The 25,897-nt window shown below is 41.4% G+C and overlaps 1 protein-coding gene across 14 annotated transcripts in view; it reads left to right on the top strand.

Annotated features, from left to right (window-relative positions):
- The window catches only part of ARID1B (AT-rich interaction domain 1B), a 356,667-nt gene that overhangs the window by 211,280 nt on the left and 119,490 nt on the right, over window positions 1-25,897 (top strand). For all 14 annotated transcript variants that reach the window (XM_081854279.1, XM_081854287.1, XM_081854289.1 and 11 more), the window contains one exon: window positions 23,593-23,836. In XM_081854279.1, coding sequence (XP_081710405.1) covers window positions 23,593-23,836 — 244 coding nt within the window. The remainder of the gene's footprint in view (window positions 1-23,592; window positions 23,837-25,897) is intronic.

Here is a 25,897-nt window from a genome sequence, read left to right on the forward strand (position 1 = left end):
GAGGTTGTAGGCTGCCACATCAAGATCAAGTACGGTACCTTTCTGTCTTGAAATTGTTGTCAGTTGATTTTTATTTTTCCAAATCTTTACTCTTTTATCTTACCTCATTGGAAGACATTAAGGAACAAGGTATTACTAATAGGTTTTTTTAAAAATGATAATTGTGGCTCCTCAAAACACTGTCCCAGAATTTAGCTTTATCATTTCAGAGACTATTTCAATATAACGTCTGGAAAAGGATGCCCAGTTGGCAGACTGCAAGGTAGATACAGCGTCACCCCCACTTCTGTCTGACACACACCAACCGTTTCCCATATTATACTGTTTTCTAGCAGTTTCACTTGGAAAGAGAAAAAAAATATTTTACAGTTGTGAAAAACAGATTATACACTTTAGTGTTCCGTGTTTTCTTTTTGGTTTTATGTGGTAATCTCACAGTATTATTATTATTTTTTTAAAAAAAAACTTTGCATGCTGCGCAACGCAAGTGGACCTGACATGAAAAGAGCTATTAATCTCTCTGCCTTGCTTGTGGGGCAAGGCCCTCCTGGAGTGCTGGGATGCTCTCGTGAGATCTTACAGGGCCATCAGAGTTTTCACATGAGCATCTGAAGCTGGCTCAGCAAGCAAGGCATATATTAAAAGCTATTTTTGTGCCTGGTTTTCCTGGCTTGGAAAGCACTTTTAACTTCTCTGCCTTGCTTGCTCAACACACTGGCCCCAGAAGGCTGGGGCTGCTCATATAAGATCTCACAGGAACTTGGAAAGCCCTGTGAGATCTCTTAAGAGCATCCCAGAGCCCTCATGCCGTGTGGGCCTTAAATGCTCTCTGCCTTGCTTGCATTTAACATGTAGAATTTCAGCCAGCCAGCCTTCAACCATGTACAGTGGTACCTCAGGTTACATATGCTTCAGGTTACATACGCTTCAGGTTACAGACTCCGCTAACACAGAAATAGTGCTTCAGGTTAAGAACTTTGCTTCAGGATGAGAACAGAAATTGTGCTCCGGTGGCGCGGCAGCAGCAGGAGGCCCCATTAGCTAAAGTGGTGCTTCAGGTTAAGAACAGTTTCAGGTTAAGAAAGGACCTCCAGAACGAATTAAGTACTTAACCAGAGGTACCACTGTATAGTTGAAATTGTGCAAGTTAAATGCACGTAAGATATGATTTTACTGTGTATTGTAATCTTCCTCATGATATAGATAGCCTGGTAGCTTTGTCTGACATGTATTTGTATGCAGACTGCATGTCCTCCATAATGGGAAAATCCTCGCATAGTGGATTCTGCCAACTTTGTTTTGGAGCCTTTTTGAAACTTTGTGAGGCAGAATATACAGGCTCGCTGTTTTAAAGAGTAATGGGGCTCCTGAGAGTTGGACATCTCTGATCTAAAGCTATAGCTATAATGTTGATTATCTAATGCAGCTTTCCCCGCTTTTAGCAAGAAAGACCAGCTTTCCATTTCATTAATGCTTCAATCCTCAAATGCTCCCTTAATTTCACCAAGGTTGCATCAGTGCAGCATGTAAATAATTGTGCAGTAAATGAGACAACTTATTGGAAGATAGAAATATTAAAGAGACCCAGCAGGCAATGTTCCAATAACACTTTCATTTCTGCTTACATCTATTATTTTATATATTGTATGTACATATACACAACCATGAGTTTCCTTGTCTATTAATGTCAAACTCTATTTAAAATTCTTCGTAAGGAATCTACCATAACCAATTCTTAGGGAATAAAAGCTGCTTTTACAGTTTGTTGCTTATGCACAAAATTCCCAAGAGTGATATATAAGAGAACCAAATTGTGAAGATAGGCCATTCTGTGAAATCATAAGCCATGTAGTAGATCATCTGTGATCTAGCACAGTTCTCATCAAATTATGGGTCCCATAATTTGATGAGAATCATGTTAAAATATATAGGGACCCATAATTTGATGAGCATCATGTTAAAATGGCCTAAACAGGATAATTATACCTGTAGGAGTGAGTGGGGAAAACAAAACCTAAAAACAGAACATTTTGTTAGGTTTCCCCATATGTATTATGTGGGGTCAAGACCCAGTCTTATACCGCTTAAACAATTGGATCCTGTTGACATGTAACAAATAATCAGCTAATTTGTTGCTGTGGCAATTGGCTTTCTGCCCAAACTGAATATAGATACTGCTGAAATCAGAGTGAAGTCCATGCACATCAGTTGTTATCCTTACCTCAAAAGAGAGGTCTGTCACTGGACTGAATCAGTTCACAGGATCAAACTAGGCAAAGAGATCAGAGCTTATAGAAGCCCCTAACAGTTTTAACCAGGGCTTTTTTCTGCACCTGTATAGCTACAACGCTACAGTGGTGCAGAAATGCACCAAAGAGGTGCTGGAACTCTGTTCCAGTGAGTTCCAGCTGAAAAAGCCCTGGTTTTAATGGTATCATTATTAACATTGTAGCTCCACTTCTGTACTTTGGGGGGGATGTAGTAAGGTAAGCAACAAGAGCGTGCAATGTGCTATTAGAACGGTTTGAAACACTCAAGCCTTACACTTTTCCCCATCTAACATCTGTCACATTTGTCTAGTGCATTTTGGAGGCAGGGTTAATTTCTATTTTGAAATGTAATGGATGAGATTCAGAATAGCCCCTTCATGAAAAGCATTTCTTTTAATGCAGTGAGTAGAACCCTTATTTCTGCCACTGTCCTTCTCTAGCCCCCATGCCAACACTTATATATGTGCCACCTCTCACACCTTTGCAGTTTGAACTAGACTGATGTTGTAATCATGTATTGCTTGTGGGCTTCCCACATGCATCTGGTAGGCTAATGTAAGAACAGCATGCCGGGTCATTGCTCTGATTCAGCAGACTCTTCTTATGTTCTAGATGGCCAGCCTACTCTCAGGTGGTACAGGGAGTGGGAAAACTCATTTCTGCAACCAGAACCCCATTTATGCTTTTCTAGATCTGTGCCTATATATGTAGCTCATCCAAGATCTCAGTCTTTTTGTTTTTATGTTTCTGCTACTGGTTGCTAAATGAGATGAGTTGTAGCATGTGCTAAAAATTCAAAACCAGAGTTCAAATAGCTTGTACATGTGTTTTAAGTGACTTGATTTCTAGGCAGTTGTTGGTTTGGGGAGATGGATTCTCAGTTGATTTCTCAGTTGATTCACACTTAACAAATCCAAAGTATAAGAGCAGCATGACACGTCCACCAGCTTTGGCTTCGTCTTCACATTGTTAATACAAGTGGTATTCTAATGGCATCAATTGTTGTTGTTGTTTAGTCGTTTAGTCATGTCCGACTCTTCGTGACCCCCTGGACCAGAGCACGCCAGGCCCTCCTGTCTTCCACTGCCTCCCGCAGTTTGGTCAAACTCATGTTCATAGCTTCGAGAACACTGTCCAAACATCTTGTCCTCTGTCGTCCCTTTCTCCTTGTGCCCTCAATCTTTCCCAACATCAGGGTCTTTTCCAGGGAGTCTTCTCTTCTCATGAGGTGGCCAAAGTACTGGAGCCTCAGCTTCATGATCTGTCCTTCCAGTGAGCACTCAGTGCCCAGGAGGACTCCCCTGAGTGAGTGCTTGAGGGTCCTGCCCTTGCCACTTACCATCTGGCCTGGGGCGGGGCCTGAAGCCTCATAAGGACTGCATGCTGCTTGCTGCCTGCTGCCCAGGAGGACTCCCCTGAGTGAGTGCCTGAGGGTCCTGCTCTTGCCACTTACCATCTGGCCTGGCGCGGGGCCTGAAGCCTCATAAGGACTGCATGCGGCTTGCTGCCTGCTGCCCAGGAGGACTCCCCTGAGTGAGTGCCTGAGGGTCCTGCTCTTGCCACTTACCCTCTGGCCTGGGGCGGGGCCTGAAGCCTCTTAAGGACTGCGTGCTGCTTGCTGCCTGCTGCCCAGGAGGACTCCCCTGAGTGAGTGCTTGAGGGCCCTGCTCTTGCCACTTACCATCTGGCCTGGCGCGGGGCCTGAAGCCTCACAAGGACTGCCTGCTGCTTGCTGCCTGCTGCCCAGGAGGACTCCCCTGAGTGAGTGCCTGAGGGTCCTGCTCTTGCCACTTACCATCTGGCCTGGGGCGGGGCCTGAAGCCTCATAAGGACTGCATGCGGCTTGCTGCCTGCTGCCCAGGAGGACTCCCCTGAGTGAGTGCCTGAGGGTCCTGCTCCTTCCTGCCACTTACCACCTGGCCCAGGGCGGCGCCTGACAGGCCTCACTAGGACAGTTGTTACTGCAAGAGGGGCACAGAGTGGTTTTAAAATGTTTTTTAAAATTTTCTTTTGGGTTTTTTGTATGTGGGGGGTGGGGGTGGGATGGATGTTTGGTTGGGTTTGGGGAATTATTTTTTTATTTTGATGTTTTTGTAATTTTTACATTTTTGTTGTCGTTGTATTCTTTTATTGGTTTTGTTTGTTTGTTTAAGGTCTTATTTTGTTCTTAGGGGGAGGGGTCAGGGCTGCCGGGGAGTGGGCCCCAGCCCACAAAATGGCTGGGGCATGTTCCACAGGGGGGAATGCACTGGGACAACCGATCTCGGTGATCACGGGTAGGAGGAGAAGTTACGCTAAGACTAGACCATGTCATTACAGAGGGGGCAGGTTTAGTCGTTATCTGAGGACTATTCCTGCCTCCGGGTCTGGTCCTGACCGGATGGATACTAGAATCAGCAAGGGATACCCACATGACCTGAAGGTGCTGCTGTGCAATGCCAGGTCAATGATTCATAAGACCACTACCATCCATGACTTGATCATGGATGGAGGACTTGACCTGGCATGTGTAACAGAGACTTGGTTGGATGAAGCAGATGGGCCTGTCCTTGCCGCTGCTTGTCCACCAGCTTTCTCTTACGCACAGCAACCCAGGTCATGTGGGCGGGGAGGGGGGGTTGCAGTGATTTTTAGAAAGTCATTAGTTTGCACCAGGCGTCCTATTGGGAAGACCCAGTTTTCCGAGTGCATGTTCTGGAAGTTGGGCAATAGGGGCAGTACAGGATTCCTTTTGGTGTACCGACCTCCCCGCTGCACCAAGGATTCCCTGCCCGAGCTGCTTCAGGTCGTGGCGGATGTTCTCCTGGAGACACCCAGCTTGGTTGTCCTAGGGGATTTTAACATCCATGCCGACACGACCTTACAAGGGGCCGCTCGGGACTTCGTGGAAAGCATGGCCTCCATTGGGCTGTCCCTGAATAAGTCTGCCCCAACCCATAGCCGCGGACATGCCTTGGACCTGGTGTTTACCTCTATGGATGTTGGTGATCTGACACTAACTAAAAGCGAAACGAAAGAAGTGCCATGGTCAGATCACTTCCTGGTGCAACTGGACTTCTCTGCGACCCATCCCCTCTGCAGGGAGGTGGGACCAATTCGGATGGTCCGCCCCCGCCACTTAATGGATCCAAATGGTTTCCAGAGAGTGGTAGGGGATGCTTTATCCCATGTTGATGGCCTTTCAGCTGATTCCCTGGTGGCCCGCTGGAATGTGGAGTTAACCAGGGCTATTGACTGTTTGGCTCCGAAGCGCCCTCTCCGATTGCATGGAGCCCGGACAGCCCCGTGGTTTTCCACGGATCTGAGGGCAATGAAACAATCGTTGAGACGGCTAGAGCGCCGGTGGCGGATAACTCATTCCGAATCTGACCGGGCACAGGTTAGAGCTCAACGTCGAGCCTACCAAGTGGCGATAGCGACGGCGAAGAAGAATTTCTTCACCGCCTCTATTGCATCTGCAGAAAACAGCAGCAGGAGACTTTTTCAGGTGGTTCACAATTTAGCGGAACCACCTGCAACATCGGGGCCCAGTACGGGCCACATGTTCTCCTGCAATGATTTTGCAAAGTTTTTTGCAGATAAAATCGCTCAGATTCGGGAAGAAGTAGACTCCACCGTGGGAGCAGGACCGGGGCGGGAGAGTGCTAGAGTTCTGTCTGGTCAAGGTGAGTGGGATCAATTCCAATCTGTTACCTCCGAGGATGTGGACAGGCTGCTTGGACGAGTGAAACCAACCACCTGTCTCCTGGATCCTTGCCCATCCTGGCTTATAAAAGCTAGCCGGGAAGGACTGGGCGATGGGCTTCGTGGGGTGGTGAATGCTTCCCTCCGTGAGGGAGCCTTCCCAGACCCGCTGAAAGAGGCGGTTATTAAACCGCTTCTTAAAAAACCATCTTTAGATGCGGCCACGATGGCCAACTATCGCCCAGTCTCAAATCTTCCATTCTTGGGCAAGGTGATTGAGCGAGCGGTTGCCGAACAACTCCAGGCACGCCTGGAAGAAGCGGACCATTTGGATCCCTTCCAGTCGGGTTTCAGGCCTCATCATGGGACTGAAACTGCCTTGGTCGCACTGGTTGATGATCTCCGGCGGGCTAGGGACAAAGGTGAGAGCTGTTTCCTAGTTCTGCTGGATCTCTCAGCGGTGTTTGATACCATCGACCATAACATCCTTCTGGACCGTCTTGAGGGGCTGGGAGCTGGGGGCACTGTCATACAGTGGTTCCACTCCTTCCTCCTGGGCCGTGTTCAGAAAGTGGTGGAGGGGGATGAGTGTTCAGACCCCTGGGCTCTCACTTGTGGGGTGCCTCAGGGTTCTGTCCTCTCCCCCATGCTTTTCAACATTTACATGCAGCCGCTGGGAGAGATCATCAGGAGGTTTGGGCTGGGTGTTCATCAGTATGCGGATGATACCCAGCTCTACCTCTCTTTTAAATCAGAACCAGTGAGGGCAATGAAGGTCCTGTGTGAGTGTCTGGAGGCAGTTGGAGGATGGATGGCGGCTAACAGATTGAGGTTGAATCCTGACAAGACAGAAGTACTGTTTTTGGGGGACAGGAGGCGGGCAGGTGTGGAGGATTCCCTGGTCCTGAATGGGGTAACTGTGCCCCTGAAGGACCAGGTGCGCAGCCTGGGAGTCATTTTGGACTCACAGCTGTCCATGGAAGCACAGGTCAAATCTGTGTCCAGGGCAGCTGTTTACCAGCTCCATCTGGTACGTAGGCTGAGACCCTATCTGCCTGCGGACTGTCTCGCCAGAGTGGTGCATGCTCTGGTTATCTCCCGCTTGGACTACTGCAATGCACTCTACGTGGGGCTACCTTTGAAGGTGACTCGGAAACTACAACTAATCCAGAATGCGGCAGCTAGACTGGTAACTGGGAGCGGCCGCCGAGACCATATAACACCGGTCTTGAAAGACCTACATTGGCTCCCAGTATGTTTCCGAGCACAATTCAAAGTGTTGGTGCTGACCTTTAAAGCCCTAAACGGCCTCGGTCCAGTATACCTGAAGGAGCGTCTCCACCCCCATCATTCTGCCCGGACGCTGAGGTCCAGCGCTGGGGGCCTTCTGGCGGTTCCCTCATTGCGAGAAGCAAAGCTACAGGGAACCAGGCAGAGGGCCTTCTCGGTAGTGGTGCCCGCCCTGTGGAACGCCCTTCCAGCAGATGTCAAAGCGATAAACAACTACCTGACATTCAGAAGACATCTGAAGGCAGCCCTGTTCAGGGAAGTTTTTAACGTGTGATTTTACTGTATTTTTGGTTTTTATGGAAGCCGCCCAGAGTGGCTGGGGAGGCCCAGCCAGATGGGTGGGGTATAAATAATAAATTCTTCTTCTTCTTCTTCTTCTTCTTCTTCTTCTTCTTCTTCTTCTTCTTTAAGAAAGAAATGGCGTTAATTACATATATCTGAAGCACAGATACTAGTAGGATCCTCCCAGCACTCATTATTTTTACATTGTAGTGGTCAGTGGAGAACAAGTTGCCTACTGTTGCTGTAGTTTGTGCTGCCTTTAGTCTCTACACATTGTGGAAAGGGACATGAACACTTGCAAAATAAAAGACATTATAATTGCGGGTGGTTTTGCAGGCTTTCCAGCAGCTCTGTCAAATTGTAATCCAGAACTGAAAAGTAGACAGTTTCTGCTGCTGCTACATAAAGAAATCTGTTCCTGTAACACCTCAATCTGCTTGTGAATTGAATGTCCTCTGAAATAGAAAGTACAGCTTGCCTTGGCAGTAACAGATGTCCAACACTTACACTTTGTTTCAGGACATCTACAGCTCAGAACCCATTTTCTCTGCCTCTGGATGTGTTGTTACTAATGGACAATCTTGTTCTGAATTCTGAGACGGTGTAGACCAATTTGGTACTCTTTAAAATAAATACAGAGAATCTTCACTTGGAAGATGCTGCTCCATCTACTGACACTGAAAATGATGAGTGGTGCGTAATGAAAGGCTGCAGAGCCTGGAGAAGCAATTATTTGAACGCTACTCCCATCGTTACACATCAGTACTAGCAGCATAACTTCCTTGACTGGAAGATAGTCAAAATAAGACTGCAAGAAGGGGTGAAATTGATTTTACTTAAGCTGTATATAGGGAAACATAGCTATATTTGTTAGTGGGATTCTCCCCTCCCCCGTTTCTGGACACAGAAGTTCTGTTTTGAAACATTGGCTGCTGAAAATGAGATCTAACCTTGAGCATCATGAAGTAAAAAAGAAAGACTATTGTGAGCTGATGTAGCCAGGAGATTCTGAAAATGAAGAGTGTTTTTGGTCCTAATAAACTGAGATGGAAAAATATTTCAAATTATGAGGTTCCATCAGCAACTAAGATTCCCCCCCACCAAAAAAAAGCCTTATTGTTGAGTGAAAACTGAAACATGTTCTTTGCACGGTTATTCATTGTAGTTGGAGATGGGGAAGAAGAAGAGAAAATGGGGTGCCAAATTTCCATTGAGCCTTCACACTCTGCTCACACTAGTATTTCTGCAATTAATCATTGTACATTGATATACAAAGCATAAAATAGAAAGAGTTAACTCTGTGGCTGACCTACGGCTTTTACTATGGGTGCTGCGTAAAGCAGCCGATGAAGTAATTTGAATGCTATATTGAGCATACTCAAAAATAATTTGCATCCAGCCCCTGTACTGATATTAGTATTAGTGTTACTAGGTTGTAAATGGCTTCAGGACTTTTTAAAAGTGGGAAACAATGTATAAGTTTAATAAACTTAACCCAACCTACTGCCAGGCAGGGTTTAGTTTTAGCTTGGTCTGTACCTAAAATAAACAGTTAAGATTATGCACAACTGAAATACAAAGTCTAATTAAAATAAATTATGTAAAGTGCATTTGATATGTTTTCACATTTTGCATAATTTACTGTGCTTACAGTTTTCAGAAAAAAATACTTTAAAATTATTTGCAGTGGGTGGGGTAATAAATAGGAATCCAATGAGGTTTATTTATCTAGGGGGGAAACATTATAAATTTAAGGTATTAAAGTGCACAAAGATTGAATATTGGAGGACAGGGAGAAGAAAATGAGCATCCCAAGAGAAGAATTAGGGCCATGCCCTAGCACAGGGGTCAGCAACCTTTTTCAGCTGTGGGCTGGTCCACCATCCCTCACACCATGTGGTGGGCCGGACTATATTTTGAAAAAAAATATTAATGAATTCCTATGCCCCACAAATAACCCAGAAATGCATTTTAAATAAAAGCACACATTCTACTCATGTAAAAACATCAGGCAGGCCCCACAAATAACCCAGAGATGCATTTGAAATAAAAGGACACATTCTACTCAAGGAGAAACACACTGATTCCTGGACCGTCCGCGGGCTGGATTGAGAAGGCGATTGGGCCGCATCCAGGCCTTAGGTTGCCTACCCCTGCCCTAGCAGCTTACTTCAGAGTCACTTGTACTCAAATTTACTCAGAAGTAACTCTTATTATGTTTGATGAGACTTACTCCGTAGCAAGTAGCAAGTCGGTTTAGGATTTCTGTCACAGATTGCAATTTTATACCAAGTTTCATTGGAAGAATCTTCAATGAGTTTGGTAGAACTTACTTGTGAGTAGAAGTGTATAGGATTGTGCTGTTAGATATCTTAGTCTACAGCAAACACTATGCTATCGTAGTATTACATCTTTATCTCTGCCCCCTGAACCACCCTGGAAACCACTGGCAAAATGGATTCCTCGTCTCCTCCTAGACATCCCCAAAACTGCAAAATATCTTCTGAATGGACCTCACTGGATTTCACCCTTTGTGATTATTGAGTCTGTACCTGGCTACCTATTTATTTTCAATGTTATCCACAGCTCTTTTTAACAGAGTGAAAGCTAAGATTCTCAGGGTGCCAAATCATGTAACATGTCAGCTTCTTCACTCATGTGAAAACCACACATTTATGTAACACATGCACCCTTGGTTTTGTGCTGCCTGTATCTTTCCCCCACAGAGTTTGGGATCATTTGCTGAGAAGTGAAAGGGGTTTGATTCATACACATATCATCAGGAATCAACAGTTGTGTTGCTTGTTGTCTTGTGCTAATATTACCAGAGATTCAACACCAGGGAAAAGAAAATTAGTAGTACAGGTTCTATAACACCTGTACAACATTACTGTCCATGCAAAGCCTTAAAACATTCTGTTCACCTTCACCAGTATGTAGAAATGTGGTTTGGAATATTATACAGTTTTTTTCTTCCATCTCCACGTTTCAAATACTACTATTATCTTTCTCTGTAACAAAAGTAAGTTAACACTAAATGTCATTTTATAATTGCATTAATGATCACACAGCTGTGCTTTCCTGGTATTATAATGGATGTCAGGATCAGTTTAGGCGCTCAGCTTCATTTTCTGCTCAGATGTAATTCTGATGACCATTATTGTAGTAAGAAAGTACAGCTTCTTGTTCATTATGGCTGAGGTCTGTCAGAGGCGTGTGAGTTATAATGAAGGCCACAGTGAAAGAATGTTACAGTTCTGGCTTAGCGTTTGCCTAAATTTCAGCTTCCTCTGCAGTGTGTGTATGTGTGCAAAAGTCTATCCGCCCACCCATTCACACATGCACGCTCTTTCATTTCCCAGGCTAAGAAATGCTTTCTTTATTTATGAGCATGTGAAATTCTGAGGAGGAGCACTTATACTTAAATGAACCTGCAAGCAGCCCATAGAAAAGCAAGTGCCTGCAGCGCTAATAATGAGAACTGACAAGGCAATCCTGCTGTGTTTATTTATGACCTTCTGCCTCTGTTAGCTCTTGTGAGAAATTCCTCTCTAGCCATAACAATATTGCTGTAGTTTGGCACTATGTTGAGAAATCCTATGGAGCCCCGAGGCCCACTAACTGGCAGTGGTTCAGCTCCTAGCAGATTGGCATGATTGCTTCTGATTTTACATAGCTTTTCATTTTTATTTACCCCTTTGCTTAATTCAGAAGTCTTGCTTGTTGCTTCAACACACTTTTTAATTTTGAAAAGCACAATTCAAAATAGGAGGTAGGAAATTGGTGGAATGCACCTTTTGTAATTCCTGATATTTGTCGTGTTATTTGCAGGGAATAATTTGGCAGTGTTATATATGGGGCTTCCTTAGCTGGAGCCTATAAAGTCACAAGGCAAATTACATTAAGAGAGGGCAGGACTACAATAGGAACCATGCCTCACTTGCACAAACCTAATCCCTTTATCCTGACAAGAGCCATCAAGGGGTTAGGGGTAAATGTTGAAGCAACACCTCTATTATGGAACAACAATTACCAAGCAAGTGAGCATGTTTGCTCAGCTCTTCAAATTCAGAACATCAAAAACAGGAGAATGAAGAAATGTGTTTTTATTCTGTTTTGCTGAAACTTCCTAATATTTTATTTTGAATGATGTGTGGGGTGTTTGATTATTAATTTATTCCTAATATTACTTATCACCATTTATTCTATATCTAATAGCTATTTATTAATACCTGACAGTATTGGGCAGTTTCATTATATCTTACTCCACTTTGTGTTTGGTAACATTTGATAAAAATATCAGTTGACATTATGTTAGTGTTTGTAGTTGACAGTGTGTAGCTTGTAATGAATTTGTAATGTTACAGTGTAAATATTATTGAAATAAATGGTTGTATATTAGGATTGCTATTTTAAGTATTGTAATAATTGTGGATTGCTATCGTAATGCTGTTTGGTATGTATTCCTCTCAGTGTATTAATTTATAGAAGGGTAACAGTGTTAGGCCCTTAAAGAAAAAGAAAAAAAGTTTTGTGGCATCTTAAAGACAAACAAATTTATTACGACTTAAGTGTTTTATTCATAGGATGAATAAAAAATTGGTTAGTTTTTAAGGTGACACGAGTATCATTGCTCTTCTTCCTGTGGTGTGCTTGTTGTTTTACGATATTTATTGATTTTCAAATATAACAAGACCAGCAACAAAATGTTGCAGTACACAATGCTCCCAGTTTAGAATTACAAACATTCCATTCTTCCCTGTGCCAGTTTTCCATTCTTCCCTCAATCAGCATTCTGGTGGCTACTGAGTATGCTCAGTCTTCATTAGCCTGTTTTTGGGTTCCCCCCTAAAAGTTTTTTCCGACTTATTTTTGTGCGTCTGCAAACAAGAATACACAAGCTGAATCATACCTGTGTCTTGTCCATCAGTAAGTGTGATTTTGGCTTCATAGCACCACTCCTGTTTGAATATCATCAATAAAAGGAATGAATATATTTGTTCACACACACACCCCATGCCATCATAAACATTATATGTAGCAGGACTTTTTGAACTTTGACCTAAGAAAAATCCTTAGGTTGAAAAAGAAAATCTCTCTGGTAGATTAGTAAAGTGTTTAGACCTTATCCTGATTATTATTTTTTTGCTGTAGTAAATATGACTTCAGTGTGTCAAAAAGTAAGATGAGGCAATTTTGCCTGAAAAATAGCTCAGCCACTGATCTGTGACATTTATCCTGATCACTGATCCAGAATTACATGAATAAAGGGGAGGGTGCAGGACCATGCTGTCCTCCAGTGTGCTTTGAGGTCCATAAAAGATAGACATTAAGCATTAAAAGAACCCTCCCTCCGTCCCTCCATAAGCCTTCCCTTTGTGAGCCTCAAATAACACTACAAGATTCCTGTTCAAGGGTGTCTGAAATCCTACAGAGAAGCACTCCTCTTAAGGGCTGTGGGTACGCTACAACAGTTTGCTGCAAGTCCACACTTGGTTCTTCTAATACTGAATATGATTACCCTATTCCTAGCAATATGACAGTGATTTTATGCTATGCACAGATGTCCCCAGCATATTAGCTTGTAAATTTAAATAAAGAGGCAGCAAATAGCCCAGGAGCCATGGAATGTTGGGGGTGCCTGTCAGAAAAGGTGAGAGTGGCTTGGTTTCAGTCTGCAATACCTTTTAATATCTTGGTCATGAGAACCAGACTTGAGTGATTTCTTTCTGTGTAGGGTGGGGTAGGGTAATAGAATATCCCAGTATAGCATGGTGAAAGAGGATTGCTTGTTTCCACTATTTGGTCATCTGTGTCTGCACAGTGAGGTTCCATTCTACCTATTGTGACTCATACTCATGATAAGCCATGAATTTGTGAAATCCCTTTAAGCATTTTTGCTGGTGACTGACCATCTCACGTCATATACTAGTATAAATCTGATAACAAAGTGTGTGTACATGCACATATACATATAGAGAGAGAGAGAGAACAGGGCTTGGACTAGATGACCCTTGGTGTCCTTTCCAACTCTATGATTCGTGAGAGAGAGAGAGATTAACAAAGCAGAGTATTTTTTATTTATTTGGCAAAACCTTTCAGCTTCCACCTCCATCAGCTGCTCCGATCAAAATGGAATGATGCTGTTTTCAAGGTGGCAGTTATAGAGCTTTGAGGATGGAATGCCCAGAAAGGCTTCATTCACTGAAGCTAAGCGATGCTGGCACTCTCCTCCAGGTTATATAACACACCTGCGTCTAAGTAGATTTTCTGTGTTTTTTGGTAGATACTGAGTAAATGTTTTAATGTGCTAATTTGTTTGCAGTTGCTATAGAATACTGGTTGTGTCTAGTTTATAGTATGTTGTTGTAATATACAGTGGTGCCCCGCAAGACGAATGCCTCGCAAGACAGAAAACTCGCTAGACGAAAGAGTTTTCCGTTTTGGAGGTGCTTCGCAAAACAAATTTCCTATGGGCTTGCTTCGCAAGACGAAAATGTCTTGCGAGTTCCTGCGGGGTTTTTTCCCTCCCCCCCCTTTTTCTAAGCCGCTTATCCGCTAAGCCGGTAAGCCGCTAAAAGCCGCTAAACCGCTAATAGCGCTAATCCGCTAAGCCATCAATGGGCTTGCTTCGCAAGATGAAAAAACTGCTAGAGGAAGAGACTCGCGGAACGGATTCTTTTCGTCTTGTGAGGCACCACTGTAATGTAAAAGCACACATGATTCCAAATGATTCATCCTATTGTTATTGTTTCCAAAATTGTACATGATAAACAGGGGGTTTTTTAGAAGTAAGACCCTACTTTGAAACATATTGTGCTGCTGTTGTTTTCTACTTTAAACGCGTATTCTTTATACTTTCTAGTATTAAAAAAGGGATATATGTCAGGCAGTACTTAAATCTGGTGTGCTTATGGTTCTTAGTAGGCTTTACGGATTTGTTTTTAATAGCATATAGGTCATAAGAATTTATTGTTTCATAGGTTGGAAGCTATGTTTTCCAAGTACAGTGGTACCTCGCAAGACGAAATTAATTCGTTCTGCGAGTTTTTTCGTCTTGCAATTTTTTCGTCTTGCGAAGCACGGATTTTGGAAAAGCTTCAAAAATCACCAAAGTCTTCAAAAACCTCAAAAAAGGCTACCACACCGCGTGCTATGAGTTGCTCCTCGAAGTCAAGTCGCAACTGCACCCCCTGAATGCACGGTTTTAAGAAAAAGGAAACAAACTTGCAAGACAAAGGAAACAAACTTGCAAGACGTTTTCGTCTTGCGAAGCAAGCCCATAGGGAAATTCGTCTTGCGAAGCAACTCAAAAAACAAAAAACTCTTTCCTCTTGCGAGTTTTTCGTCTTACGAGGCATTCGTCTTGCGAGGTACCACTGTATCTTCTTCTTTATGCATCTCAAGCCCTTTAAGAATTCTCTTCTCATTGGGTTCCAGAATTCTGGACAAAACTGTAGCAGAATCAGAGCAGCTCCATAAAAATATAAAAAATGGCTTAATTTGAGCCAGTTCTTACCATAGTTTAGTCCTGAATCTGTTTTCATTGTTAGGCCAACACTGCAGAAATACAAAATCCAGAAAATTATTTGGGTTCTTAAAGAAGGATAAATTATTTCTTATATTTAATATTGCCCCTCCCAAAAAAGTGTAAAAGGAGAACATCTTTCTACAGAAACTCCCTTGTGCATTTCAGATACAGTGGTACCTTGGATTACATACGCTTCAGGTTACATACGCTTCAGGTTACAGACTCCGCTAACATAGAAATATTACCTTGGGTTAAGAACTTTGCTTCAGGATGAGAACAGAAATTGTGCTCTGTTGGCGCGGCGGCAACGGGAGGCCCATTAGCTAAAGTGGTGCTTCAGGTTAAGAACAGTTTCAGGTTAAGAACAGACCTCCGGAACGAATTAAGTACTTAACCCGAGGTACCACTGTGCTCTCTAAATGAATCATGACTAAAGAATGCCCCTGACACAAGGACCATTGGCGGGATCATCATACCTAAGCCTATATGTAATTCTTGTTGAGATCTGTAAGATTACCGGTATAACTGCAAGGTACGCCATGGTATCTTTTTCCTTCTAAAATCTATAACTGTTTCAGTAGGTATGAAGAAAGATTCCCTCCCTGGATATCTATTCTAGAAAATTGGCTCCTGTGGATGAAATTACACATTCAATTTTTTTTTATTATTTTAAGGAAAAGGAAAACCTCACCACATAGTGAGAAATCTGTGTACATCTTCAGTTTTTAATTTTAATCAGATTTGTAAAAATGTTAGAGCAAGGCAGTATATCTAAATTTATGATTTTCCCGCTTGCATTTTTGAATATTTGTATTCCTTTTTTCAGTTGCACAGAAAATTAAAAATGCTGTTAGCTAACTTACTGTCTAGACAATTAAACCAGAAGGGTATTTTAAGATTTCTCGACAAACACTGTTAGCTGATGCTTTGTAGTAAAAGGTGGCCTAACAATTACAAACATGGATGAATTTAAATTGATTTATTGTAGTGTTTTTCACTGGGGTGTGTGCTTGTTAGCTAAACTGTCAGCATTAAATGAGCATTACATGTGCTGGTTTCTGTTATCTCTATGACTTCTAAACATTACTCGAAAGATCCTGACTGTGTGTTTCTATTTCTGAATGCTACAGACAGCTTTTTAGATATATATAAGGGTTAATCTGAGTTTATTTAATATATACTGCCTCTCTGACAAGCCATTCAAATGCTAACTTTAAATAATGGTTCACAATCTCATGGACACAGTACCATTTTAAAAAATTATAATAATAACGAGTGGACAGAAGAACGTCCATAAATGCTGACTACAGAAATTCATAAATACTGAATAATGACATTCAGTATCCGGAGAGAATTTAACACATTACTGGGTCAGTATGGATAATGGCCAACAAATGTTGGAAAATGTGAATTGATCAGAAATAGGAATAGCTTTCCTGCCAATTTTCTGCACTGCCTAGGAAAGTTCCCAAGTAGAGAATCCATCTTTTGACAGGTCTCTGTGTATATTACTTAATTAAAGTTGTCAGCTTTTGTACATTATCTGATATCACTTGAAGACTATGCTTCTTGACCAGTCAAGGTGCAAATTTCCCTGTGCATATTCTGGTCACATTCTTTGTGCCTTCATGTGAATTTGTGCTGTCACTAGTATTTGTACACATTTGCCATTGAACTTGAAGTATACATAAAGTAGAGTGTGACTGACTTTAGTGATGTACTTGCTCAACACCATGTAGAATTAAATTCTTAAATCAAAAGAGATGTGGTAATTTATTATCTGTGATGGGGTATTTCTGTATAAGTAGGCTGATAACTGTATATTGGTGCTGAAGGCAAATTGGTATTGACCAAATGCTACATGGCTAATCATGGCTACAATCTTATATTTAATCTTTTCTGGGTGTTGTGCTTTCCTTATTATGTAGGATGGTATGCTGCTTTGTTTATGGCTGATTTTATTTTATAATGCACAGAATTGTTTCTATTATTACAGACATGGAGAGCACTTCCTTCCTTCCTTTAAAAAAGGAGGAGAAAGCATAGTAACAGTGCTACTGCATTTGGCTGGCTTCAGTAGAAATGACTTATTACAATGAAATGTAATCAAGGCGGATTTCTAGGAATGTTCTTTGAGCATGTTGCTTTACTTATCATAAGAAGTGTGTTTCTGTGTGTTTCTGTGTCACTTTCCCTCCCCTCAAATTCTCTGGTGAGTAACCTTGGGTTTCCTGATTCTCTGTACAGTGTTTACTGCCAACAAACTTCCCCTGCTGACTGTGCTACAATTGCAAGTCTGTGAGTTATTTCGAGAGTGACTCTCCTGTTGAAGTCTGATAAGATCGTGTACCACCAGGAAGGCATAATATTATAATCCTAAACGCCACATGATCCTCTTCTTTTTTGCTCTTGTACTTGTCACATGGACAAGAATAAAGGTTGTGCGTCGCGGTTGGAAGCAGAGGAGTAAAGAGCAGATAGCCATAGATAACACCCTTACTAAGAAGTAGAAATCCTGAACAGGAATGGCTTGGTTACAGTAAAGCTTTTATCTGTAAACTAGCTTTGAGGACCTGGTCATGGTATAATGACTAACATAAAGCACAGGCTGACACATCTTTGGGGTAGCAGATAGGTAGGTAGGTAGGTAGGTAGGTAGATAGGTAGATAGATAGATAGATAGATAGATAGATAGATAGATAGATAGATAGATAGATACCCCTTCCAACTCAGTCCCAAAGTTTTAACCCTAAGCAAAGCACTAAAATAAAATAAGAAGAAATGCACTGTGTACATGAAACAAACGGATATAAAAAAAAGAATAGTAGTCAGCAGTTCTTATTCCCAGGAAACCAGTGCCTTGCCAAATGCATCCTCTGAGAATGAAGCAGACTCTTCAGGCATGCCTTTGGGGATGTATGGGGACTTCTTCCCTTTAAAGGATCCCTGCAATTACCCAGTCTGCCAAGTTTCCAAAAAGATAAATGGAAGCACTGTAGCTTGAAGGTGTCTTGGTTTGAATGAGATGCAGTAAGTAAGGTCTCTTTGTTCTTTACAGGCATTGTAGATCTGATTGTACTTATAAAAGAAGAATAGAGTTGGTGCCCTGCTGACTAAATTGTCCTCTGGAGAAGTATTAGTTACAAAGCTTCTTCATTAACAAGGCTCCCTGTTTAAGCTACTGTGGAGTAGCTTAGTGCTTAAGCTACTTCTCTTATTTGCTTCTTTCTAAACATTAAATTGGCACACATATATGGTTAAATAGGTTTGTGACAAATAAATATACTATTGATTTTGAAAATGTATGTGTGCATAAAGAGGCTAATACATACAGTGACACAAACATAAAAACAAATCTCTCATATTGAATAATTTGCTATGTTCACCTGTTATGTTACTATAATCATTGTCAACAGGAAAGAATTGTTGCTCTTGCTATTCATATATCTGAATTGTAAATGTAACTAGACTAGGTGGCAGTGTCATTTCTGTATATATAAAACAAAAAAATTCCTTCCAGTAGCACCTTAAAGACCAACTAAGTCAGTTCTTGGTATGAGCTTTCGTGTGCATGCACACTTCTTCAGATACCTGAAGAAGTGTGCATGCACACGAAAGCTCATACCAAGAACTGACTTAGTTGGTCTTTAAGGTGCTACTGGAAGGAATTTTTTTGTTTTGACTATGGCAGACCAACACGGCTACCTATCTGTATCTGTATATATAGTGTGAGAAACAGAAATAGAATTTCAGGTTTTTGTAAAGTCACCATCTTGAAAACAGTAAAGGCAAAATGCACTTAATTTTGAATATGGCAGAGTACATAAAAAGGTGAAAGGAAGTTTGGCTGATGTGTGTATTCTGTTTTTTATTACATATTATATGTGATTGTGTGTATATGTGACAGAGAGAGGAGGAGGATAGTACTACTATATGTATATTGTTTGTTTGTATGTATAGTACATATAACTGCTGCTGTGTGAAGCACTATATGTACCCAGACATTGAATTTTCTTATGAAAGTACATGTCTAAGAAATCATAGGAGTAGGTTTTCATATATGAGAAATGCATGTATATCAACTTGTGCACAATTTTTTGGTAATAGTTTATTGCCACATACACACGTGGCAAGTTGCATGCAGATGTTTATAATATGTATTGAATTACACATAGGATTAACACAAATATTATTACCATGTGAGGAATTTTATCTTGTGCAGTGTGGTGTTTCATATATGCCAGTTTTATATTTGATCAGGATAGGATAAATATATTGATTCACTTGTGAAGAGAGCTGACTTTTTTTCCTTAGCAAAAAAACCATGCTTTTTTCTGTACTAATATCTTTCCATGAGAAGTTAAATGATCTGCAAGTTAGCCTTGTAATGTGGGAAAGAAATCCTTCTGGATTATTTTTATGGAGAATGACATACTGATGGGGTGGGTAGGGATAGTTTTTAAAAGAGAGCATAAAGCATTTGAAAGCTGTGCCTGCTTGCTCTTCACTCCCCAGCCCCTGCTTCTTCTTTTTGGACACAGTATAGCTCTTCATGCAGAACGGCATCACGTGTGCCCCTTTTGATTTTATGAATGAGCTGTGTCAGATTTGTGAGGAAATCCCTTGAAGGCAGGCACTTGAGGAAATGCCTGGGACTTGTCAGTCACTCCACCCCCATGGGGGATTAGTAAAATGAGAATCCGTAATGTGACCTGATGGGGGGAGGAAAAAGCCACTCTATATACCTTCCCCCTCCCTTCAAGCTTTCCTCCTCATACGCCTTCACTGAGGGAGTCAAAGATAAATGGTTGCATTACAGTGGACTCTTGGGTATTGCCTTTATCCCTGAACTGCAAATCATTTTATCCTTCGGTATGTTACATACTTAATAACGTTTTCAAACATTACTTGGCCTTATAAAACAGGTTACCTGCAGTTCAAAAAAATGTTATCAATTTCTTGGATGCTGTCTGAATGGAATGGCTACCCTAAAAGCCATATTGTGCATTATTGTAACATGTTTCCCTTGGGGGCACATGATTTCTTTCTTTCTCTTTTTTTACAATGCACAAGATCGGTATTCATTTTAAGCAACTGAACCTATCTTGAGGGAGTTTGTTTTCATATTTTATTATATTCTTTGTAGCCTGTACTTGTTTTATCAGCAGTTTCTGTTGCATTTGTTATATATTTGACTTCGTCAAAGAATGCCCTTTATTACATGAAAACAAAACTTAGTGTAAATGTTTATCAATAGGACAAATATACTTCTCTAGAAAAAAAACACCCCTTTGCTTTATCAAAGTATTCCATCATGATTTTATACATAATAATTAGCAATCATTTTTAAAAATACATACTGAACATATATCTCTTAATATACCGAAATTACTGCTTCATGAATTTCTGACTTCACTGCACCTGATTGCCAAGTTCAAATAATTCACAAAAACTCATTTTCTTAATTGAATTGATCCTGGCATATACCACAGCTCTGTCTAAAACACTGCATAATAACTTAAAAGTATCAATTGTAGATACTTCAGTATTCCTATTTAAAAGAATAAACTTTAATTAGAAAAGAAGATCCTGGGTAGAAGATTCTGTGAGGTGAAAATGTGTCTTCATTACAAATGGAACTTGTTAAGCTTAAAAAGGCTTTTTCAACAGTAGTACACATTCATCAGAGTTTTGTGACATGAAGAATGTTACTTTGATTTTGCATTTCACAAATTCAACAAAAATATTTTCTTTATCATCTTCTACTGAAAAGCATTCCCAATGTGGCATGCTAACAATGTTTACCCCTTTGGCCCTATAGTGTGTGTCTACTCATAGTCGTATTGTTGTATATCCTAGTGCTGAATGCATTGACCCCAACCCAAAACAGGTGCTCTAGTTCAGGGGTCAGCAAACTTTTTCAGCAGGGGGCCGGTCCACTGTCCCTCAGACCTTGTGGGGGACCGGACTATATTGGGGGGGGGGGTGAACGAGATGCTATGCCCCACAAATAACCCAGAGATGCATTTGAAATAAAAGGACACATTCTACTCATGTAAAAACACGCTGATTCCCGGACTGTCTGCAGGCCGGATTTAGAAGGCGATTGGGCCGGATCCGGCCCCCGGGCCTTAGTTTGCCTACCCATGCTCTAGTTCATCAGCAAAGCGCTTGTGTGAGCTGGCTTCACAGATGCATCACTCTCAGGGGAGATCCATGAATGCTCAGCAACATCCACAAGGGCCAGGAAACAGATAGTTTGGCCACCATTGCCAGCTGTGACTGACATAGGCACAAAGAGCAGGTGTGTTCTCATTTGAGGGCACAAGGTAGCCTCCTTAGATTGTGCCCATTACATGGAAGTAAATATACTGATTTTAATAATAAACCTGAAACCGCAGGAAGGGATATGTCCAATTAAGCTTGAGTCTAGTGCTGAACCTTTTTTTTTTTTTAAAAAAAAGAGCATTCTATCCACTAGCCTACCCCATGCACAATGCTAAATCATGGTTTAGCATTTTGAGAAATATCAGGAACAGATGCTGGGCTTGCAGAGTCATATCCCATTTCTGTACACACAAAGCAAAGAATGCCTTTTAAATCAGGAGTGTCTAACCTGTCACCCTCCTGATGTGCCAGACTTTGTCTCAAATCGGACCCAACCAGTATTGACAGTGGTCTGGGATGCTGGGGTTTGTAGTCCTACAACATCTGTAGGGCCAGAGGCTTATGTTTCTCCCTGTTATATCTGAATACAAATATAATGTACTGGAATCCTTTAACACTATGTCCTATTTACTCTCAGCAGCAATGGATTAAGTAAAACAGTGCCAATAGAATCTGCCAACTCCACTGGCACCAACCAGCCATAGCTTTGCTCATCGACTGTTTCCCCAGGGTACCTGTGCATGGAAGGCATTGTGTGACATTAGCTGAATTAGAGGAAGGGCCATAATTCAGTGTCAGAGCACCTACTTTGCATGCAGAAGGTCCCAGGTCCAATCCCTGTGATCTCCAGGGTGGGAGGTATGTCCTCTCTAAAACCCTGGAGGGGCCACGTAGTTTAGACAGGGGGCAGAGAACCTCCAGCTTGTGGACCTGATTACCAAAGCTGTTTCCTCCAAACCATGCCCAAATCCAGCAGGGCTCTTTGCAAGCCCCGTGCTCCTTGCAAAGGGCTGGCTCAGTACTTTGATGATCTGCTAAGCCCACCTCTCAAGCTTAGCCAGTCAGAGTAGGGGATGCTTCACTTTTGCAACCCCAATTACAACAATGGAGATGAGGTGCGTGGTGGGTTAAAACAAAATCCAGGGTCCTGCAACAGAGTACCTAAATACACCCTAAGTCTTCTCATGCGTTACGTTCCCTGTCACCATGTTTTCCATCACCAGAACTTTCATTTGTGCATTCACAGCCACATGCCACAAAAATTTCTATATGAGATCTGTTTTTTCTTTCTGGAACTCATAGATTGGCTTCTGAATTAGTCAGAATTGTATCCTTTGATGTGGCTGGGTGATAGACAAGGAAATGAGGAAGCGTTTGCATTTGATTCTGTGATCCAATGGAATGTTTTTATTATGTCACCATTTTCTGTTATGTCATCGTTGAGAGTGAGAATAACCTTTGAAGTAACATAGGACTTCACTCTGCCAGCTCTGTGCATTTTTTCCTATTTCACAGGCATTGTGATTGTACACCACTGGTGCAACTGGCATAAATTCACTACTTGCCATAACTTTGTGTTCTGTTGGTATAGCAGAAGTGATTGCTATGTTTCCAATATTATGCCTTGTGGTTATGGAAAATAAATAAATAAAAATGGAACCCCTGAAGCCTGAGGGGTATTTTAAATAAGCTCACTGTATTTACTATAGTGGTATGTAAGCAGCACACCAGAACAAATCTTGCATTAATGTAATTTGCTAAGGGATTTGGGTCTTGCTTTTTCTATCTGATTTTAAAGTGAATAAAAGTACTGTACTGCAGCACCAGCATCATATTCAAAAACTCACCATGTATAAATGGGTTAATAGGATAAATAATTGTACAGGACAGTCATCTAATAAACTGCAAAATAAAATACCGAGAACATTAAAATATGCACAAATGGACACCTGTGAGTGTCCTAGAAACCCAGGTAATATTTATATAGAGAGAGAGCTCCATGAGTGATTCACTGGGGTTTTGGCAAAGGTCTAACTTGCAGCCACATTGTAGTAAGAAATAAGGTAAATTGAAATGTGAATGCATTTCCCCTCTAACAGCCTTGACTTCCTAGGAAATATAACATGCCTGAGTGTGTGTTGCACATTTGTTATGCCTTTATATTGTGGGGTTGCGTGAGGAAAATCCAAACAGTGCTCCATTTGTTTAAAATTTTAGCCCCCTCTTTTCAGCTCAAGACAGTGTTTCCATGACATCTGTCTCAAATTGAAAAATGTCCTACCATCTTCTGCTGTTCCACATACTTTACCTTGGATGTTGGTTCCAACTGCTCCTTTACAAATTTCCCCCTCCCCTCTTTTTTTTCAGGATTTATCGGGTTCCATTGATGACCTGCCCACAGGAACTGAAGCAACACTGAGTTCAGCGGTTAGTGCATCAGGTTCCACCAGCAGTCAAGGGGAGCAGAGCAACCCGGCACAGTCGCCTTTCTCCCCTCATGCCTCCCCACATCTCTCCAGTATCCCTGGGGGGCCTTCCCCTTCCCCTGTGGGCTCTCCCGTTGGAAGCAACCAGTCAAGATCTGGTCCCATTTCTCCTGCAAGTATTCCAGGTAAATGGCGGGCTTAAAAAAATATCCATCTAACCTCTACTGTTTCGTTTTTAAAATGTTTCCTTCAGCATTTGTATATGCTTTGCACTTTCCCATCATGGGCAAAGATCACATTTTCAATGTGCTAAATAATTCAGACATTAGATGAATTATCACATTGTGACATAAGATTTAAGTATCACACTGCCATTATAGAACTGGGTTGTGCAGGAGGTATTCTTCGTAGTTTGCTACACAAACTGGTCTCCGGCATCTCAAAAACATTGATTGTGGGTTTCCACTATCCCAAAGGACTTGAATGAAGGGACTCAACTTGTCTTAAAATGTTCCTGTCATGTGACCTTTCTCTACCTTCAGTCAGGGCTGGATTAGCCATTAGCCCAAATAAGCACGTGCTTAGGGCATCAAGGGAAGGGGAACACCACAGAAATTTTCTGTTGCCAGATTTTTAACATTAATGGTCACAAATTGCTCAGCTGAGCATTCATTTCCCCAGTTGAAGTACATTTAAAATACCAACAGAACAACCATGCAGCAAGGCAGGCTGAAGACCTTATCTCTGCTAAGTATAGAAGCAGATGTGTTACATAAGATTAGTTTTGAGAATCTGATCAAAGGTTTTGCAATTAGAAAAAGTAGGAGAAAATTCTTCAAAAATAAATAAACTGGAAGTATACAAAAATAAATATTTTCCATTGTTTTCATAGAATCATAGAATCATAGAGTTGGAAGAGACCACAAGGGCCATCTTGTAGGTTTTGTTTCATTTCAAAAAGCAAAATTTTATTTTACAGTTTGTTATTGTTTAGTTATTGTTTGTTATTGTTATTTGTTATTGTTTATTTTGAATTAGATATAGTTTATATGGGGGCACCACAATCTTCAAAGTTGTTAGGGCCTCTAAAGGTCTTAATCTGGCCCTGCCTTCAGTGAATTTTCTCTTCCTGCTCATCCTACCTTATTTGTTCTGACCTCAATCCTCTTGTATTACCACCTGTTATGTCTTGCTATGAGCATCTCCATGTGACATAGATTGGCTTCCTCTATCATTTTCTCTCTAGCAAGTCATTGTAAAACAAGCAGCTGTTGTGTTGCTGATAGCTATGACAAGACAACGCCAAAATGTAGCAGGGGGTTCCTTTCTGGGAAGGCTGTTAAAATAAAGGTGTATTCCTAGGGCTTGCTGGCACGAAAGAATCCTTTACTTCTTTCCTTCCTCAAATGAGATTAAATTGGCAGCTAAAGAAACATCGAAAGGACACACACAACTAACCTGCCACATGAGCTTCCCAGTGGCTTGTTCTGTCACATGTAATGTTTAAATGCTTTTCTCCTCCATTGCAAATTTTCTCTCCCATGTTGTTCACGATCACCCATTGTGAGTATTAGAATACATTGGCACAGCCCCAATACTAGACTATCCCCTAAAACTCAATAGGCATTTCCCCCCCCCACCCCTGTGCAGACCAAAAACTGTATTTCTGATAATAATTCCCCAGAGTGGCTGGGAAAACCCAGCCAGATGATTGGGGTATAAATATTATTATTATTATTATTATTATTATTATTATTATTATTCTCTATAATTGTTCCCTGACAGCATTTCCACTCTGGGAATAAAATACAGAGTGAAGAATTACTATTAAGGACAACAACTTGTACAAGTTTATGAATAAATAATTTATCAAGTCATCTTCCTTTATAACAATGCCACAATGTATAATTTGTGTTTTGGGGACATTAGCAATCTGTAACTTAGATTTTGGTTTTAAAAAATTTCTTTCTAAATAAACACCCAATAGAGGGGGGAGAGATCGTGCATATATCTCTGTACAATCTATACTTCGGTTTCCTCATTTATGATTCATATTTTACTAAATTATTATGCTATATGTCCTGGTATATTAATACTAGTAAAAAACGATGCATGTCATTTAGGAGGCTTGCACGCTACACTCTCTATTTCAGCCAGAGCTGAGGAGTGGAAGCTGACACAGCAGAACATCAAAATGCATTGCTGATGCCAGAGAAGAGAGTGAATGCTAGCTTGGCTTGCCTCCT

This window comes from Podarcis erhardii, assembly GCF_964252035.2.
Source record: "Podarcis erhardii genome assembly, chromosome: 3".
NCBI lineage: Eukaryota > Metazoa > Chordata > Lepidosauria > Squamata > Lacertidae > Podarcis > Podarcis erhardii.